This window comes from Peromyscus maniculatus, chromosome 3, assembly GCF_049852395.1.
Source record: "Peromyscus maniculatus bairdii isolate BWxNUB_F1_BW_parent chromosome 3, HU_Pman_BW_mat_3.1, whole genome shotgun sequence".
Lineage (NCBI taxonomy): Eukaryota > Metazoa > Chordata > Mammalia > Rodentia > Cricetidae > Peromyscus > Peromyscus maniculatus.
Window position 1 is genome coordinate 4,405,255 of NC_134854.1, and position 20,098 is coordinate 4,425,352.

A 20,098-nucleotide genomic window follows, 5' to 3' on the forward strand; every position below is an offset into this window, starting at 1 on the left:
GACTACACAGGATACCATAATCTAAAGATGTATGTCTTTGATGAGGTAAACACTGCTCTGGTGAAAATCGAAGAATTTTGTGGCTCCTTCAAATACTAATGTTCTGAGATGAAAATCTATGACTCCTTTAGATGTAAATTGCCTTTTTTATTTTATTTTTCCCTTGTAGAAAAAATACTAAACAACATTCACAACCACCTGTTACTTTAGATCTGTGGGATCCAACACGCTCCTTTGGCCTCCATGAACACCTGCACACATGTGACATGCATTCACACAGATACACACATACACATAAATAAATATTTAAATTATCTTTAACAAAATATGGCTATATACTTTAGTCTACCTTCTTGATAATGAGGATAGAAAAGAAGAATGGATTGAAGTGAGAAGGAATTTACCATTTAATATCACCAGTTTAACATCTTATGGTGAACTAATAAGGGAAGATTGATTAATTAGGAAGGGGGAGGGGCATGAGGACATTATAGAAAAAGTTAAGAATGATTGCAATTCATAAATGAAAATAATTTTCCATATCAGTGGATGATTTCTAAAAGATAATGATTACAATTTTATTTGCCTTGTATTAAATTTAAAACACTGAAATGGAACTCCAATTCAGTGCTTGTCTGTAGAAAGGTGCAAACATTTCTTGGCTGCATGAGTGTCCTCACTAGAATGAGCAATGCATGCAGACTTTAATGGAAGGATCTGTCAGCTAAGTGGTACTTGAACTGTTTAGCATTAGTACAAACAAAAAATATGAGATACTTTTAAAAGTAGGAAATAAGAAATGAAATGTTAATCAATATCTTGTCATCCAAAAGAGAACAAAATAAGAAATTCATCAATACTGAAGTGCTCAGGGCTGACCCTGAAGAGAGAATAGGAAAAACATATTTGATGATAAATTATGTCAACTCAAGGAAGCAACGACTTCCTGTTTTAGGTTTGTTACAAACACATTAGGCACAGGGTTATTATGGTAATTAGATTTCCTAATAAATGGAGCTATTGAATCTTACAAATTCAACATTTTGTGACTAAAACCCAAATGAAAAGTAATATAATTGGGCTACAGTGGAACCAAGCAGACTTCAGAATAGGTAGCTGAGGGAATTTGCTGAGTCTTTCTTAGTCATTTATTCTTTGTTTTTATGCCACTGTGTTACCATTTGACACACCCATGCATTTCTTTTCATTTTAAGCTGGATAATGCTGATGAGCAAGCAGCCCAGATCAGAAGAGAACTCGATGGCCGTCTGCAGCTGGCAGAGAAAATGGCAAAGGTATGTTATGCAGGCTAACATGCTGTGCCGCATATCTTTCCTTGTCCGAATGTCTGTCTGCCAACTACATGCTTGATGCAGAAAGACACACCCAGCATGAGTTATGGTTTGCTCTTCTATATTAAAAACTCTTAATCCCAAATATCTGAATTCACATTTTCTAAATGGAGTATGCTGTATACCTGAAGTTTCTATGCTTACTGTGTGAATTATCTAAAGTCAATGATAACTTTTGTAATTGTTTAAAAAAAATCTGATTTTTTCTAACTCCTAACTAGATCTGGAAGAGTTTTAATATTGTACCATGAAAAATATAATCAGAGGGGAAAAGTCTCCTTATAAGATCATATTCCAAAGCTTCCAACACAGTGCTTGGCAAATAATGGTGCCAATTTGATGGAATGATTGACTGTCCAAAATATAATTTGAAATGTATAAGACAGAATCTGACAGATGAAGTGTGTTTTCTATAATAATCCTAGTGATTTTTCCTTGCATAATTGCTATTTCTGAGAACAGAAATATATTTAAAACAAAAGCTGAGTTCCTTGTTAATAATTTGGGTATTTAGAGTGATGCATCTTAACCATCAAAACTATTTTTGGTGTGAATTGACAGATTAATTTACTTCAATGATGTAAAAATTTTAATCCTTCATAAAAGAATTGGAGAGATATGGCTGTGGATTGCTGAGCACATATGGCTTCCTTCCTTTTCCTTCTGCTGAGCAGACCTAGGTAGTTGGTAGATAGAGTGCCCTCCTCTGTGTCTCCCTCTCTTCCCTTCCGCCCTTTTTTTCTCCCTTCCTCACTTCCTGCCTGCTTCTCTCCCTCCCTCTCCCACCATGTGTCCCTTCCTGCCTCCCTTGTCTCTCTTTTTCCTCTCTCTGTTCCCCCTCTCTCTTTTCCTTTCTGTATATTTCTCCTCTCTCTCCCCTTGTCCTCCCTCCTTCCTCCCACCTCTCTCTTATCTGACTTGCATATCAACATTCATAAGCATTTACTACTTAATGAGTCTATGTCTGTCCACTTAAGCCAAGACAGTGAATTTCTCTCCAGCACTGGGAGTATGTTTCAAATACTGACTCCAAAGTTACATTGTGTACTTCTGCCAAGAAAAAAAATGTATTTGTGATTATATGATATTTTCAGAGTGCTAATACTCTGCCTGTCTAAAATTAATGCTAGAGAACAGATTGAGATATTGGACAGAAAAAGAGAAAGGAAAACAGAAATTGGGTAATAGGGTTGGTAGTAGGTTGTACAAAGCAAGGCAAATTTCTAGAGGGAGAATCTCCAGATGACTGGCCATGTGGGATGCTATGAATGAGAGGCTGAAGAGTGATGTTCATACATAGAGCAAGGTTGAAGAGAAATGCCTCCCTGCTGGCCTCTAGACATTGACAGAGGCAATGAACCATTTCAGAGGGTGCATTGTGCAGTTCACAGCATAGAAATCCAGCAGCTGCAAGCTGCTGAAAACTTTAGAGATGAAGAAGTCTTATCTGAATGTTAGCCTGTTTTGAACCTGGCTAGAAGGCTGGTTGCCTTTCTTATAGGCCAAAGGCTCGGAAAGAATCCAGAGACCTGTTTAGAAGTACCATTACTGCTGCCTGATTATAAATTGGACTTGTTACTCCAGAGAATTAGATATACATGATTGTTTTCCAATACAGTTTGAATGACGTTCTGGATCATTACAGATATAAAAGAAAGTCTCAGGTGTGTTCTCAAGTTCATGTCTACAGAAAGTGTGTTTTTACAAGTTCTGGCCTGAGTCACAGGACTGGATAAGCAATGACCAAGAAGGCTTCCCTTTGAGACAGCCCATTGGTCTCAGTAGAGATGTGATTAGTTGGGAAAAGTAGTGAGAAAGAAGTGAAACGTGGGATTAGAAGTGTGAATTGCTTCAAAACTACAAAACATTTCAGCAGAAACATCAGTCTAGCATATAGAACAGGTTTCACTCTTCTCTACTTTTAATACACCACACTGAAGCTCTCAGAATAATATGTAAAAGACTGATTCATCAACACACTGACCTTGTCGATTGATGCTTCTTTCATTACCCTGTGAGCCACAAGGGCAGGTGATAGCATGGATTTTATAGACAATGTTGAGGCTTTGGAAGATTACTATCTTCACCCATATCACCATGCTACTGCATTGATAGACTAGGTCACAGGCCCTGCCCTGGGCTCCAGAGGTTACTTGCTCCCTACATTTGTGACCTCCTTAGTCTGATAAGTGCAGACTAGTGATTCATTACCAGTTTGCAATCAGGAACTTACCCTTTTATACTCGGTAAAGCAGTAAAAGCTACATAATAACAATAAAATCACGGGACAGAAATTTGTGTCAAGTAATAGGGATATTGATTTTTATTATTTTTAGCCAAGGAAGAAGTTAGGGAATGTTAGCAAGGCTGGGGAAACTTGTAGCTAAGTCCATGTTTGCTTTTTAGATGGGCAGTAGTATGCAAATTATTTAATTTTTGATCTTCATATTTATTTCACAATACTTACTGGTCATCCACTATTAAATGCACACACTATCCTAAGTGCTTAAGATAAAACCAGACAAATATAATTGCCCTGGACTAAAATAAGACAAATAATTTCTACATGCCAAATACAGCTTATATTTTATTTGGGAAGGCCCATGATAAGTGGTGACGTGCTGTGTTGCTAAACTATGGGAGGTGATTGTTACGGCCAAGAAAACAGATCCACGGAGTGGCTGTGCAGGAAGAAGGGGATGAAAGGTCAGGTAGCCAAGCTAGACCAGCTCTGAGCAGCACCATGTTTCCTGTTCCTCAAGCTAAAAACAACAAAACAAAACAAAAAAAAAACTTGTCATCATAGTTGACTCCTTTCTTATTCTCATGCTTAATGCAAAACTTGTTAGGAAAACTTTGCCTCTACTTATTTTTTCAGACAGAATCTCACTACAGCCAAGGGGAACCTCAGAGTAACCTGACCCCTCTGCCTCACCTTCTTGAGCGCTGAGATTATAGACATGAGCCTTCACACTCTGATTCTACTTCTGCAATAGTTCTGCTATATGACAGTTGTTGCCGTTTTTCCTCTTCCATTTGGGGCCATGCATCACTGCTTCCATCAGAGTAATTGTTTCATCCTTTTAGCTAGTCTACCTTCCTCCCCTAACCGGCAACTCAACAGCCGGTGATTCTCTGCAAAAGCCTTGTAAAGTGCCATGTCATTAAGTATCAACCGTTGCTAAAGAGGTCTGTACAGTGCTCTGTGAGTGGTTTATTGCCCCACTGCCCTTAAATACCACTGAGTTCTGGCCCTGGCTCGGTTCATTTCATCGATCATGACCCCTTGCCTTTCTTGCTTCAGGTTTTTGCCCAGACCCCGTGTTCTTCTTACAGACATCGTCTGTGGACACTCATGGCTTATTCCCTGTGTTAGGTAGGCTGTCCAGAGAGACAGAACCCACAGGAGGCCAGATAGATGGGGAGGAAGAAATGGTGTTTTCTACATGTGTCTGTCTATATATCTATATGGCAGCTTGGAAACTCAGTCACAAGGCAGTGTAGTCTTAAGTCTGCAGAGCAGGCCTGTGGAAGGGAGATTCAAGCAGGGCTTCTAGGTTTGCAGTCTTGAGGCAGAATTGCTGATCTCCAAGACGAATTAGCCTCTCTTCTTAAGGTCTTTAAAAGCTTTCTGAACAAGACCCACCCATATAGTCATTAGGGAGTTTTAAACAAACATTTGTCACCCCACATAGAGAGTTGTGACACACTAAAGGAAATACTCCACTCAAGTGCAGCTTAGTGGACCAGTCAGTGTTTTTCCCCCTTATAGGAGCATGGATAAAATGTTACTTACAGGAACATGATTACCTACATGTATGTATACTGTGTGCATGCCTGGATGCCTATAAAGGCCAGAAAAGGGCACTGGATAACCTAGAACTGGACTTCAATTATAAGATGCCACATGGGTGCTGGCAATCGAATCTTTGTTCTCTGCAAGAACAGAAAGTGTTTGTTACTCTCTCAGCCATCTCTGTAGCCCCCATGGACATCTTTTGAATAGCCAAATCTTACTACTACACGTTATCATCAGAAAGTCATGGCACGACTGAATTCCTGATGTATTTGTAGGACTCTTGCCTTCTCCCATGCAGGAGCATATTTAAATAGAAAGGGAGAGAAACTATCAATATATGGTAGAGATAACTGAATTTGCTCAAATTTGCAAATACCTCCATTGCCTTTGGGACTAAGTCTACGTCCATATTTCAAACAATACTATAATCCTAAAATTAATACAGATTGATTATCCGTTGTCCAGTGATTGGGTCTGAAAGTATTCCAGATTTGGATTCCTTGAGGTTTTAGCATATTTGTGTATGCATAAGTAGTCTCATCAGCAGGACCTTTGTCTTAACATGAAGTCTATTACATTGATATTTTATACCTTAATTGAGTAGACTGAACATACATGACTTTGTGTAGCCCTTTACATGGTACACCTAATTTTTGTCTGTATTCATCACATGTTAGATGTGTGCCATCAGAATGATCAAAAAGTTTTGGATTTTGGAGCATTTCATATTTTTGAACTAAAGTAAACCAACCTGAGAAGTCATGAAAGACAAAGCAGAGATTTATCAGCTTGGGGAGACTTACCAGTGATATGGGCCTGGCTAGAAAGGGAGGAGAAAGGTCGAGGACATGTGAAACAGTGAGTAATGATAATAGAGACCTTTGCAGGAGGCAAACATTCATGTATCATCATGTTAGAGGCACTAGTGTGCCATGTCTACATGGGCCAAATTAGAATTTCATTTATGGGAAAAACTCACAGTTAAACTACTTTTCTAACCCCATTCACATAAATGATCACATTTAACATGTATGCTGATCTGAAAAGCAATGGACTCCTTTGTTTCCAAGAGTCAACAAAAGCAGGTTGAATGAAGTTGGTGGAATATTACCCATAAATGCCAAATCTTTAATAGAAGACTTATGAGCATTTTTTCAAAAATAAATAAAAATGTAATATGGTCAGTTTCCCACAAAACTGAAATAATAAATCTATTTTCATGATGCCTATCAGTGTCCTCTTGGACAGATGATGATGAAATGTGTTTAGCAATACATAAATACAAATAGGTTTTGTTTTATGTGCTAATGTTAGTTTTCATAAAGCAACACCTTGGAAATTTGAAAAAAAATTGATGCATCTGAGCTTTCAAATATGTCACAGGCTCTTTTTTCTCTCCTCTGTGAAGATAGAATTTTAAAAGGAAAAATTATAAATTCCATACAAATACAAAATGAAAATACAGTATTTTATTCAATGCTTTATCAGTGGACAAACCAGTTGAATAATAAAAATATCCAAGAGAGACTCTGAGAAACAAAGTGGGCATTATTTAACTTTCTTGGATTAGTTACAAAGTGGTTAATTTAAAATATATACTTACATTGTAGCCATTGGGCTATTTTAAATAGGAGACAAACATTTGCATCTTTTCCAGACAGAATTGCAGAAGCTAACTTGTCAGTTCTCTGTCTGGAATGTTTAATCCCTAGTAAACAGAAAGTGTAACTCGGTACCTGGTCTCAGGTGATTAAAGATGAGCATTACCCTTCTATCTCTGAACAGATCTGTCCCCTCATCCTTCTGCCTCATTTCTGAACTTCACATGATTCTTTTTCCCCAGAAAGCTTTTAAAGCTTGTCCAAACATGTATAACTGGGGCTGGAGAAGCGGCTGAGTGCTCAAGAGCTTTTGTTACTTTTAAGAGTGGACTTGGGTTCAGTTTCTAGCAGACCCCCTTACAAAAACATCCCTAACTCCACTTCTAGGGGAACCTAGTGCCCACTATTGGCATCTGCAGGTATCAGACAGATTCATACACCTAAAATTAATTAAATCATTAAAATAATACATAGCTGTGGTTTAATGAATTCCTTTTTCCTTTTTGCCTTCATTTAAAACAAAATTGAGTCCTGCTGGATAGGCAAAGTCTTGGTTTAGTAATGAGGCTTCCAACTTAAGGGTCTTGAGGAAAATTAATTATTAATGCAGAAATTTAATGTTTGTAAAAATATGTAATTTAGCATTGATTATGTGTAAATGATTTTAAGAGGGATATCTGAAGGTTAAATTGGAGGAGAGAAAACAGGCAGCCTGAGACTCCTAGGCTGGTTCCTGATCTGACACCAGATGTCTCAGTCCATGCAGTGAATGACCTGGTACAAGTGAGTCAGAGGCCGCCTCATTCTTAGGAGCATGCTGGACGCATCCCACTGCTGTTAGCGATGCTGTTATTAAAAGTGGGGTTTTCAGTGATACAAATGGAAACAACAGTGAAGGCTGAGATTTTCTGGAACATTAAAAAATCATTGGAAATATGTCCATACTAAACCTTCCTCCCCAAGCCTTTTGTTTACACTAAGAGTGACGGAACTCTTGACCTCATGTAATAAATACATCCCTTCTGCATTGAAGGAAAGAGCCAAATGCCAAGTTAGCAAAGAATAAAGAGAGAGAGAAAAAAATGTCCGCTGTTGCTGTTTTATGGAATATAAATTAGCATAATCTTCTCAGCAGGCAATTTAGCTCTAAATATTAATGTTCTGGCAATTGTGTTTTACATTTTTCAATTTATTTTATTTTATGAGTGTGAGTGCTTTGCCTGCAGGTATGTCTGTGCACTGTGTGCATGCCTGTAGAGGTCAGTAGAGGGCAGTTGGATCCCTGGGACTGAAATCACAGGTGGTTGCAAGGTACCATGTGGGAACTGGGAACCAAACCCGGGTCCTCTGAAAGAACAATTGCTCTCCACTGTGGAGCTGTCTCTCCAGCCCCCAGGATGTTGTTTTTAATTGAGTGTGAGAAATGAGAAGCTGATTGGAGAGATTTAAAAAAGAAAGCTGCCAATGGAATCCTGAAATAGAATAGAATCTTCCAGATTATACTGTTATTTCTTTTCTATCATAAATTGGCTTTTTGCTTTACATTGTGTTTTTTTTCTAAACCTTTAGTGAAAGTTTGAATTGTGGCCATAAGGGATATTTGCATGTTTGTGCAATGTGAAAATTATCCAATTCTAGAAATATATCCACATTATTTGCAGTAAAAGGGGTTTTACTCTTTGTGCATAAGTACTCCCAATAATGTACATGTATGGTAAGAATGGTGCCAGGAAAATGATTTTCTTCTGGTTAGCAGAGCAGTGTATCCTAAATATTTCTCTGCAGATCACTTACTCCAAGTCCTTTGAAGATGGTGGCCAGTTAAGATTTATTTACACATGAAGCCATCTCACCCTACCTGTTTTCACTTAAGCACATCTTATAAGAGTGATTAATATGAAAGAATATAGACAATGTTATTCATTCCATACCACAATGATTCTACATGAAATATATAAGGTACCTTTAGATAGAGTCAAGATTGCCAAAACCTGGGGCTTTTAAACCCCCAGACTGAAGTTGGGTAGATGCATTATATGGAAACTATCATAGAACCATGCAGGTGAGCCATTTCATCATGTAGCCTGTTTTGGTATAACTAATGGGACTGGCCTAATATTTTTTTTTAATCATTTTTAAGGAAAGAAGATTCCCCAGATTTATCTCAAAAGAAATGGAGAGTATGTACATAGAGGAATTGCGGGCTTCCGTGAATTTGCTGATGGCCAATTTAGAGAGTCTTCCCGTTTCTAAAGGCGGTCCAGAATTTAAACTACAGAAGTTAAAGCGTTCCCAGAATTCTGCATTTTTGGACCTAGGAGATGAGAATGAGATCCAGCTGTCCAAGTCTGATGTGGTATTGTCATTCACCTTAGAGGTAAGTGGCTTTCCCTCCCCTCCTCTGTAGACGAGAGGCTGTGCTGGAGTTGCCATTGACTTTTAAGTGGTCCTTGTTGTCTGTCTTTGTTCTATATACAAATAAACACAAGTTGTTTTCAATGTGAGACCCATATTAGAATTAATGAAACAGCTGTGAGGCATGGTTATGTGCCCTCTAAACTAGTGTAAGTTCATTGACAAAATAAACATCAGGTACAGGAGGTGCAAAGAGGATTTAAACATGCAAGTGGTGTCTGTCTTATATGGCTTTTGATTAATTTAGGTTTTAGTTTACTTCACCTATGGGATTAGCATTCTAGAACGTAATCAAGCACAATGTTTAAAGCACAATATTAGGTGCTATAATGATGAAAAAAAATATTTTTCAGGAATTCTACTTTCATTATAAAGAGAGGAAACATGGCCAGAACAGGAACAAATAAAACAAGTTTAGAAGTATGTCTGCAAAACCTCAGGGTTGTATCCATCTTATTTTAATCCAGAGGACCAGCCATGCTGAAGCTGCTCATTCCTGTCTCCCATGCGTGTGTGTTAATCTGTGTTAGTATCTAATCTAAATATGTGGACTATGTCTGTGAGTTTATATACCCATTCCCACAAAAGTCCTTGGGGAAAGACCTTATGTAAAGGAAATGATGATAAAAGATTGTATTATTATAAAGAGTCAGGTCATCATTTAGCTTACACTCCAGTGTTTTCACCTCACAATATCTGTTCTATGTGCAAATGTCAGCAGTGTCACACATAAATTTATAGTTTCTGAACTGTGTGTGTGTGTGTGTTTACACTTGTGGGCACATGTAAAAGCCAGAGGTTAACATCAGGGTGTCTTCCTCAATCATTTACCCTCTCACTTTTTGAAATTGGGTCTCTCACTGGAAACCTAGTGTTCTCCATTTGGACCAGACTGGGTAGCCAATGAGGCCTCAGGATTTGCCTGTCTCTACCCCCCCCCCCCCCCCCCCCCCCGCATCCCAACACACAGTGCTAGGGTTACAGACCTTGCTGCCGCATGTGTGTACTTGGGGATGTGAACTCGGGTCCTCACGATTGCAGAGCAAGCTCTTGACTCACTGAGCCTGCTTCCCAGCCCCTCTCCCAAAGCTTCTGCTGAAGTGTTACTGCTTCTTCTATAGACTGTGATTCTCACTTTGTTTCATTCCCAATGCCACTGTTTGTATTTGCTGACTGGCCTGGACAAGGGCATCCAGTCTCGGGAGGTAGATTTTAAATTCTTTGATGACGTTCAACTTGCTAAGTGGCAGCAGAAAAAGCAAGTGTCTGCTTTGGTTCTTTTTTCCTCCATTTAATGGGCTTGAGGATGTGACAACTGCTTCTCGTCGTCTTCACTCCCAGGATTGCTTTGTAGGTAAATGCATTAAACCTGGTGTCAGAGTAAAAATGTGTGGCTGTTCATCCTGGGTTTACCTAATGGCTTTGCCAAATTGCTTTGCCTCTGGGTTTTTTTTTTCAGTCTCTCCAGCTTCAGAACATGAATGTTTAATTTGGAACTACATAGTGGATTATACTTTGGATTTTCTCATCTCCTGCCATAGATATTTGGCTGACAGAGAAAAAAAAGATGTTAATGCTTTTAAAAAATTTTCTCCTAAATCATTTAATTGCAGTGTAACTTTTTCTCACAAGATCTTTGTATTTTAAATTTATAGGGAGAAAATAGATTTTTTTTTTTAAAAAAATTGTTTATTTATTATATATACCGTGTTCCAAATGCATGTATGCATGTAGGCCAGAAGAGGGCACCAGACCTCATTATAGGTAGTTGTAGGTCACCATGTGGTTGCTGGGAGTTGAACTCATGACCACTAGAAGAGGAGCCCATGCTCTTAACCTCTGAGCCATCTCTCCAGCCCAAGAAAATACTTTTAATGTTATATAATTTTATATTTTAAATATTCTGAAGTGAAAATACAGTTCTGAACGTTTCCCTTTTTATTGTTTAAAAGTCTTCAAAAATTTTAAATAACAGTTCTTTTTCCCTTTCAAAGTCAAAATTGGTCTTGTGCAGTGATATCAAGTGACTGAATTGTTATTCTGTACCTTATTACCAATATGTTAGATTGAGCTTTTGAGTTAGCAATGTAACCTCTAAAGAAGAGAATGCAAGCTGAAACTTACTTTTGTGTGGTCTGAGAAGCTTGTATAAATAACAAATTTATAAAATTGTTTTGACATCCTTTATTGCGGTATCTGTCTTGGGCAGATATTTTGTGTCCATAGATGGATACAAATCTGCTTTCTGTGCCCACAGTGTTTCATGAATGAGTTATGTGCCCAGCGGCACAGTGAAATCATGTTAAGCAAGGATGGTCCAGAACACCTGAGGGATGAGTGGCTAGCCTTCCAACCACAGGCTGTCACACCAGCCAGGCCCATTAAGCAAAGCTGGTTCCTTGGATCCTGACTTCAACAATGAAAACTCATAAACGTCAGCAGCAAATCCAGTGTCTAGCTCTCACATTTCAGTTTTTAGGCTTAGAGCTGGTCCAGTGTAGAATGTGTCTTAACCAGGAAGTGAATCTAGGATTCAGGAAGTACAGATTTGAAAAGCTTTGCTCAAACCACCCTTCTCTTCAGTGAGTGGCTCCTGCTCCCTTTCCTGGCTGTTCCTGATGCTTATCAAGCTCCCTCTCAGCCCAGGCGCACCACCAGGCTGTGGCTCAGTGGCGTATTATAACCATTAGAACCTGATTTCTGCTACTGGCATGTTGGTTGCAGAAAATACACTCCCCTCCTAGTTTTCTGTTTACTGGTGTGTGGAAAACACCTAACGAGTGCCTGCACTCAGTTCATGCAGTGTATATTGAACCCACTAAGGAAGTTAATGGTATCAAAAGCAGACGTATGAGATAACATTTGTGTGATCTCCATCCACCAAGCCTTGAGAAGGAATGATGAGGCAGAACATAAGCTAGCATACTGAACATGCCATGTAAAGGGACATTTAAATCAAGCAAAACAAGAGAAGCATGCGATTGTCAGCTTAGGAATCACTTAACTGCATGGGGCAATCTGTGGCTTGAGTCTGGATAATTTCACAGTGAACTTTCCCATTAACATTAGGCTAGTGGACCTTGTGCCTGCCTGTGGGTCTGATACATGGCTACATTCCACCATATCTCTGGGCTGCATGTTTAAGTGCCATGTAGCCTTGTGGTTACATACTGCTCAGGCACATGCTGTGTAGTGCCTCCCTTTCTTTTGTTTGTAGGACAACCTTGTCTGTTTTCTTCTTGTTGCATTAGCCACCGAGAGACTGAGGGGAGATGATGCAGCATAGAGTGCAGCAGAGTTTTATTTTCTATAAAATCATGATCAGGCTTTGTTGAGAATCAACTGAACTAGCTACAGTTCAGTTAGCTGATGGTCTATGACCTTTGGCTCTTTCTCACTAATGTTGGGGGCTGACTTTGTCCCCCTCCTTGGAAATTAGACCAATAGGGCTGTATTGTTTTATTTAGATGTCCCAGACACACTAGTGATGGCACTAGAGGAGTTCATCAATTGTTCTTCCTACTCCTGAATGTTCATGCTACTTACTATTCCTTTAAATCTTATTATTTATTCTTTGGGGGTTCCATGCATGTGTATAAAGTATTTTGTTCATATCAGCACCCTAACTCCCCTCCTCTAATTCTTTCAAGACCTCCTTTCATTCCCCCTCCCAACTTCCTACTTCTTGTCCTCTCATATAGATGAGTCTCGTGTGTGTGTGTGTGTGTGTGTGTGTGTGTGTGTGTGTGTGTGTGTGTGATAGACATTCCACTCAGTCCCAAATTATTGTGACCAAAATGGGCATGGTTGAAGCCATCTGCTGGAGCACGGTGGACATGCCAGGAGTCACACCTCTGAAGAAAACTGGCTTTCCCTTTCTCAGAAGCCATCACCTCCCAATAGGTCCTCAGCTAGGAGTGAAAATGGGGTCTCCTGAGATCCTTACCAAACTATTCATGCTGTTACTTGTCTGTGTTATTGACCAATATCCACTTTACATATTAATTTCAAATTGTTTTCTTTAGATCGTCATAATGGAAGTGCAAGGTTTGAAGTCAGTCGCTCCTAATCGGATTGTCTACTGTACAATGGAGGTGGAAGGCGGAGAAAAGCTCCAGACAGATCAGGCTGAAGCTTCAAGACCACAGTAAGCTCTGTGACAAAAAGAAAAAAAGACATTTTATTTTATCCAAAGAAATGTGTCTTATTATGTAAATAATTATATGATATTATACCTAGGAACTGAAACCATTTGGCTAGCTTTGTCTCAGCTGTGTTGAGATCACTATGCATACTTCTCTTTTTATGTTATGCCATTCTCCCTTCCCTCCCCCTTCAGCCCCTCCCACATCTGCTCCCTTCCACCCCTTCCATGTCCCCACCACCACCACCTCTCAAAGTGATGCAGATACGAAGCTAATCACTATGCCACAAAACATTTGTTTCTAAATCATTTATGAGGACTGCTGAGTTGGTACCAGGGTTATTTGGGGACCTGTGTAGGTTACCAAAATTGTCTTGCAGTAGCTTCTGCTTCCCTGAGGTTCTGTAGTATACGCATGTGGAAGATGTTCTGCACTAAAGCTTGGAATGATCCAGTGAGTAAACAGTTAAAGAATAATACCACGCAAAAATCAGAAATGATGATACTGTCATTTGCTGACTAACCATGTTTCAAACTTTGAAAATGATTTTAATGAAGCTAAGAAGATAATTTTCTTTCCAGATTTAGCTCTGATAGAAATTGCCTCTCTGGGCTAGATAACAAGCAGGGGATGCATGGATCTCCCTGGGAAGGGGAAATAGAAGAGATCTCCTGAGTGGACTGGGGGCCAGTGGGAATGGGAACTTGTGGGATCAGATTGAGGGTGCATGGAGAGAGAGAGTACTAAACTGGAAGGGGAAAGGCATTTTGGGGTCAGGTAGAAACCTGATGCAAGGGAAACTCCCACAAACCTACAAGGATGACCCCAGCTAAGACTCCTAGCAATAGTAGATATGTAGCCTGAACTGGCCATCTCCTGTGATCAGATGGGTAGCTACCCCAAAATTGTTATCAGAGAGCCTTCATCCAGTAACTGATGGAAACAGATGCAGAAACCCACACCCAAACATCTGGCCAAGCTCTGAGAATCGTGCTGAAAAAAGGGAAGAAAGATTGTAGGAACCAGAGGGGTAAAGGACATCACAAAGAAAAAAAAAAAAACCACAGAAACAACTAACCTGGCTCCTAAGAATTCAGTCTGAACCAACAACCAGGGAGCCCACATGGGACTGACCTAAGCCCTCTACATATATATGACAGTTGTGTAGCTTGCTCTATTTGTGGGATTCATAACAATGGGAGCAGGAGCTATCCCTAATGCTTTGGCTGGCTCTTGGGAACCTATTGCTCATACTAGATTGCCTTGCCCAGCCTAAATACAAAGGGAAGAGCTTAGTCTTACAGCAACTTGGTAAGCCATGCTTTGTTGATACTCATGGGAGACCTGCCCCTTTCTGAACAGAAACAGAAGAGTGGATTAGGCAGGGGGAGGAGGGGAAAGTGGGAGGAGAGGAGGGAAGGGGAACTGTGGTCAGGATGTAAAATAAATTAATTAATTTAAGAAAAGAAAGAGAGAACCATAAAAGAAAATGCTTCTCTGTCCTGAGGGCCTAAGGAAGTCAGATGTTCATTTGAACACTGCTTTCAGAGCATATCTTTTTTCTTTCTTGCATGGTGTCAATGTACACTTTGATCGTTCAGAAACCTTCTGTTGAGATCCTGGACAGCACTGGTTAGGCACTAAAGATGAAATGGACAAGAATCACATTGCTTTGAAGCAGGCACTTTGGCAAGATGCAGAGGGTTAAATGTTATGATCAGAGATTTAAAACAGAGTAATGTAGTGTCCAGAAGCAGCCATTCAAACTCCTTACCCTCCTGACTCCTTGCCTACCACTGCCCAGCCATTCCCTCTGGGACCAGGTCCACTCCTCCTCCATTTCATAAATGTATACAATTGAATATGCTTCTAGATCCTATCATGTTCTCTTCCCAACTCATGTTCCTTTTTTTTTTTCTGACCAACTTATTATTCCTGCTTATTGAGTATGGAGCATCTACTGCTCGAGTATAGGAAACCTACAAAGTAGTTGGTAAAATTTATGCCACCATTATACTGATGAGTATACATTGCTAGTCTGGTCATTATCGTAGCGTTCAGAATTCACAACTAGGTGATGACTCTTCTCCTACCACCTACATAGCCCCTGCTGGCACAATGGAGCTGAGCAATAGGAAGGAAGTGTCCATGTTATCAACCTCAAAGCTCTATGCCAGTGGTTCTCAACCTTCATAATTCTGCAACCCTTTAATACAGTTCCTCATGTTGTGGTGACCCCAACCCTGAAATTATTTTTGTTCCTACTTCATAACTAATTTTGTTACTGTTATGAATTGTAATGTCAATATCTGATATGCAGGATCTCTGTCTGGTATTGGGATTGTGTGTAGCTAGAGTTTTCCTACCTTGCCCACAGTCAGGACAAATCTCTGTCACCAGCCAGTCCCACAGCCGCTCAGACCCAACCAAGTAAACACAGAGACTTATATTGCTTACAAACTGTATGGCCGTGGCAGGCTTCTTGCTAACTGTTCTTATAGCTTAAATTAATCCATTTCCATAAATCTATACCTTGCCACGTGGCTGGTGGCTTACCGGCATCTTCATATGCTGCTGGTCATGGCGGCGGCTGCAGTGTCTCTCTGTCAGCCTTCCACTTCCCAGAATTCTCCTCTCTCCTGTCCCACCTACTTCCTGCCTGGCCACTGGCCAACCAGTATTTTATTTATTGACCAATGAGAGCAATTTGACATACAGACCATCCCACAGCACTTCCCCTTTCTTTTTTTTTTAAAAGGAAGGTTTTAACTTTTACACATCTCCAAAGTCAGCTTGGTATATTTGGGAATTTGGGCGTAGCTTCTCTTACTACTTCCTGCTGGAGGGGGGCGCTGTATCTTATGGGGACACAAAGAAAATTTTAGGATCATGGAGTAGTCCGTGACTTGAAACGATTCTGGATGTTGGATCATCTGGGCCATGGTGTCATCGGAGACCTTTTTCAGGTGGTCTTGGCTGGTCAAACCTGATGTATCTTAATCTGGAACAAATCCATAGCCTCTGGCTTTCTGTGGAAACAAAAGCAGAGCCTCCTTTCCAAAGCAACAAATCCTTACATCCAAATTTTGAAGTTAAGGTACCTTTAAAACACACATTTTGGCATAACTCAACAGCTTTTGCAATCAAATGTTTCTCTTCAGTTATGAATATCAAAGAGAACATAATCCAGATTCTCTGTGTGGTAGCCATCTTCATGTGGCTTATTTTTTATATTACCTTGAGCCTATTGCTTTAAGCTGCAGCCTTTTAAGCCTGAAACAGCGCTGTGGCTGCTGGCTCCGCCCACTTCAGCTTCCCAACATGGCGGTGTTACGTTTTTTTTGCCAGCTCTGGGAGCCATCGTGGGTCTGTGCTTTTATCCAAGCAGCGTGTAGCCCAGAAACCTCTTTTTGTTTTGTACTAGCAAAGGCTAAATCCACCACACAGCTTAATGTACCACTTGTAGAGGCCTCATTCCCGCCATACTGCAGGTTGAGCGCACACGCCAGGAACCTGCCAGTAGCTCAAACCGGCAGCTGCCGCTCATTTGAGAGAGACAATTAAGAAGCTGTTTTTAGCTCCGTTTTAGAATCTTTTCTCAGGTTTTAGGTGGAAACTCTTGCCAACACGTTGGGCGCCATTTGTAGCTAGAGTTTTCCTACCTTGCCCACAGTCAGGACAAATCTCTGTCACCAGCCAGTCCCACAGCCGCTCAGACCCAACCAAGTAAACACAGAGACTTATATTGCTTACAAACTGTATGGCCGTGGCAGACTTCTTGCTAACTGTTCTTATAGCTTAAATTAATCCATTTCCATAAATCTATACCTTGCCACGTGGCTGGTGGCTTACCGGCATCTTCATATGCTGCTGGTCATGGCGGCGGCTGCAGTGTCTCTCTGTCAGCCTTCCACTTCCCAGAATTCTCCTCTCTCCTGTCCCACCTACTTCCTGCCTGGCCACTGGCCAACCAGTATTTTATTTATTGACCAATGAGAGCAATTTGACATACAGACCATCCCACAGCACTTCCCCTTTCTTTTTTTTTTAAAAGGAAGGTTTTAACTTTTACACATCTCCAAAGTCAGCTTGGTATATTTGGGAATTTGGGCGTAGCTTCTCTTACTACTTCCTGCTGGAGGGGGGCGCTGTATCTTATGGGGACACAAAGAAAATTTTAGGATCATGGAGTAGTCCGTGACTTGAAACGATTCTGGATGTTGGATCATCTGGGCCATGGTGTCATCGGAGACCTTTTTCAGGTGGTCTTGGCTGGTCAAACCTGATGTATCTTAATCTGGAACAAATCCATAGCCTCTGGCTTTCTGTGGAAACAAAAGCAGAGCCTCCTTTCCAAAGCAACAAATCCTTACATCCAAATTTTGAAGTTAAGGTACCTTTAAAACACACATTTTGGCATAACTCAACAGCTTTTGCAATCAAATGTTTCTCTTCAGTTATGAATATCAAAGAGAACATAATCCAGATTCTCTGTGTGGTAGCCATCTTCATGTGGCTTATTTTTTATATTACCTTGAGCCTATTGCTTTAAGCTGCAGCCTTTTAAGCCTGAAACAGCGCTGTGGCTGCTGGCTCCGCCCACTTCAGCTTCCCAACATGGCGGTGTTACGTTTTTTTTGCCAGCTCTGGGAGCCATCGTGGGTCTGTGCTTTTATCCAAGCAGCGTGTAGCCCAGAAACCTCTTTTTGTTTTGTACTAGCAAAGGCTAAATCCACCACACAGCTTAATGTACCACTTGTAGAGGCCTCATTCCCGCCATACTGCAGGTTGAGCGCACACGCCAGGAACCTGCCAGTAGCTCAAACCGGCAGCTGCCGCTCATTTGAGAGAGACAATTAAGAAGCTGTTTTTAGCTCCGTTTTAGAATCTTTTCTCAGGTTTTAGGTGGAAACTCTTGCCAACACGTTGGGCGCCATTTGTAGCTAGAGTTTTCCTACCTTGCCCACAGTCAGGACAAATCTCTGTCACCAGCCAGTCCCACAGCCGCTCAGACCCAACCAAGTAAACACAGAGACTTATATTGCTTACAAACTGTATGGCCGTGGCAGACTTCTTGCTAACTGTTCTTATAGCTTAAATTAATCCATTTCCATAAATCTATACCTTGCCACGTGGCTGGTGGCTTACCGGCATCTTCATATGCTGCTGGTCATGGCGGCGGCTGCAGTGTCTCTCTGTCAGCCTTCCACTTCCCAGAATTCTCCTCTCTCCTGTCCCACCTACTTCCTGCCTGGCCACTGGCCAACCAGTATTTTATTTATTGACCAATGAGAGCAATTTGACATACAGACCATCCCACAGCAATTGTGACCTACAGGTGAAGGACTGCTGTTCTATGCCCTGTGGCCAAAGTATGTGGTATCTTCAGCAATAAGGTCTTATCATAATGTTCTAGAGGGAAGTCAAGAGAAATGACACTTGCCTGTATTTTTTTAGAAGCCTCTGGGACCCCTTTGACTAACAACTATAAGGATGGTATCCTAAACCTGTCAGTAGGCTTTATGTCTAGGGAAATCATTATCTCTGCTACCCTCTCCCACCTCCCATGTAGGATAACTCCAATTAAACATTTTAATACGTATTTTTAGAAATCTTATAAATTAGCTTTTATACGATTTTCTTTTTTAAGTTTAGTTTGCTTTATTGTTTATTTTCACAGTACCATCATATACAAAGTTTGGCTTTGCTTTACAATCTTATCAATTTATGCAGTTAAGACTGTAAATTAATCACTATGCATGATTTCAGCACTGTGTTTATCGCTATAGTGTGCCTTCATTTTCCTTCATTATGGTGCTTTGGGGAAGTATAAAAGGTTCTTTGTATAGTAAATAATGTCAATGGCAGAAGCTTCTTAGGACCAGGAAATGAAAGCCCCAGGTTGCACCCGGCCACCCCAATGGCTGTTATAACTCAAGTCTAGTCAACAGAAGAATTGGAAACCCACTAGTACACTTGAATTCTTGAGTTCTTTCCTGGCACTTACGTTTGTTTATTTTTTATTTACTTACTAGTCTGTGGGGCTTTAAGAGGGTCAGCTGTTCTAAGAGTTCTCATTGCCATGCCTTTTTTTATATAAACTTCTTAAACAGTTTTATTTGGTTATAACATGTGTAAGTTTATTGTTTCACAAGTTAACTGACAGGTACCAAATTTTTCAATTATATTATTACTGTGTCTTAAAAGATAGTTTGAAAAGATTTTCCATACCCACCTGTAATCTGTTCTTGTTTCTACTCATAGTTCCAGGAAAGAACACATCAGAGTGGAGGGTAAAAGAATGGAATCATAAAATGTTTGTTCTGTGTAGTTGGCTTTTATTTAGTTAGCCTAGCTTCTACAAAATCTTATATTCAATTTATATTGACATATTTCTTTAACACTAATATTTTTCACAAAAATAAAAGGTTTTATGAATTGTTGCTCATTAAATCTCTAAAATATTCATAATATAGGTATAAAAATATTCTGATAGGGAACTTTTTAATGAATATTTTAGTCAATTAAAATTCTTCACTCTCAGAGAGAAATTATTACAGTAAGGACTTAGAACTCTTTTAGACTACTCTTCACAAAGAAATTTGACCAAAATAGCCTTTGTGGTTTGCTATGAACACCAAGTAGCTTTTAAAATGAATTAAAAGCTCTGAATGTACAGTGGTTTTCCCGGGGGCAGACAACCTTAAACACACACTGCCTGAGTGCTAACCAACTGCAGCTTTCCAGTGCAGTTACTTTAATCCCAAACTCATCTTGCACAACAGG

General features: G+C 40.1%; 1 protein-coding gene across 10 annotated transcripts in view; it reads left to right on the forward strand.

Moving 5' to 3' along the window:
- Positions 1–20,098, forward strand: part of Cadps2 (calcium dependent secretion activator 2) — a 544,863-nt gene that overhangs the window by 240,941 nt on the left and 283,824 nt on the right. For all 10 annotated transcript variants that reach the window (XM_016006862.3, XM_016006864.3, XM_076566153.1 and 7 more), the window contains exons 4-6: positions 1,215–1,295; positions 8,893–9,129; positions 13,193–13,314. In XM_016006862.3, the coding sequence (XP_015862348.3) occupies positions 1,215–1,295; positions 8,893–9,129; positions 13,193–13,314 (440 nt within the window). The remainder of the gene's footprint in view (positions 1–1,214; positions 1,296–8,892; positions 9,130–13,192; positions 13,315–20,098) is intronic.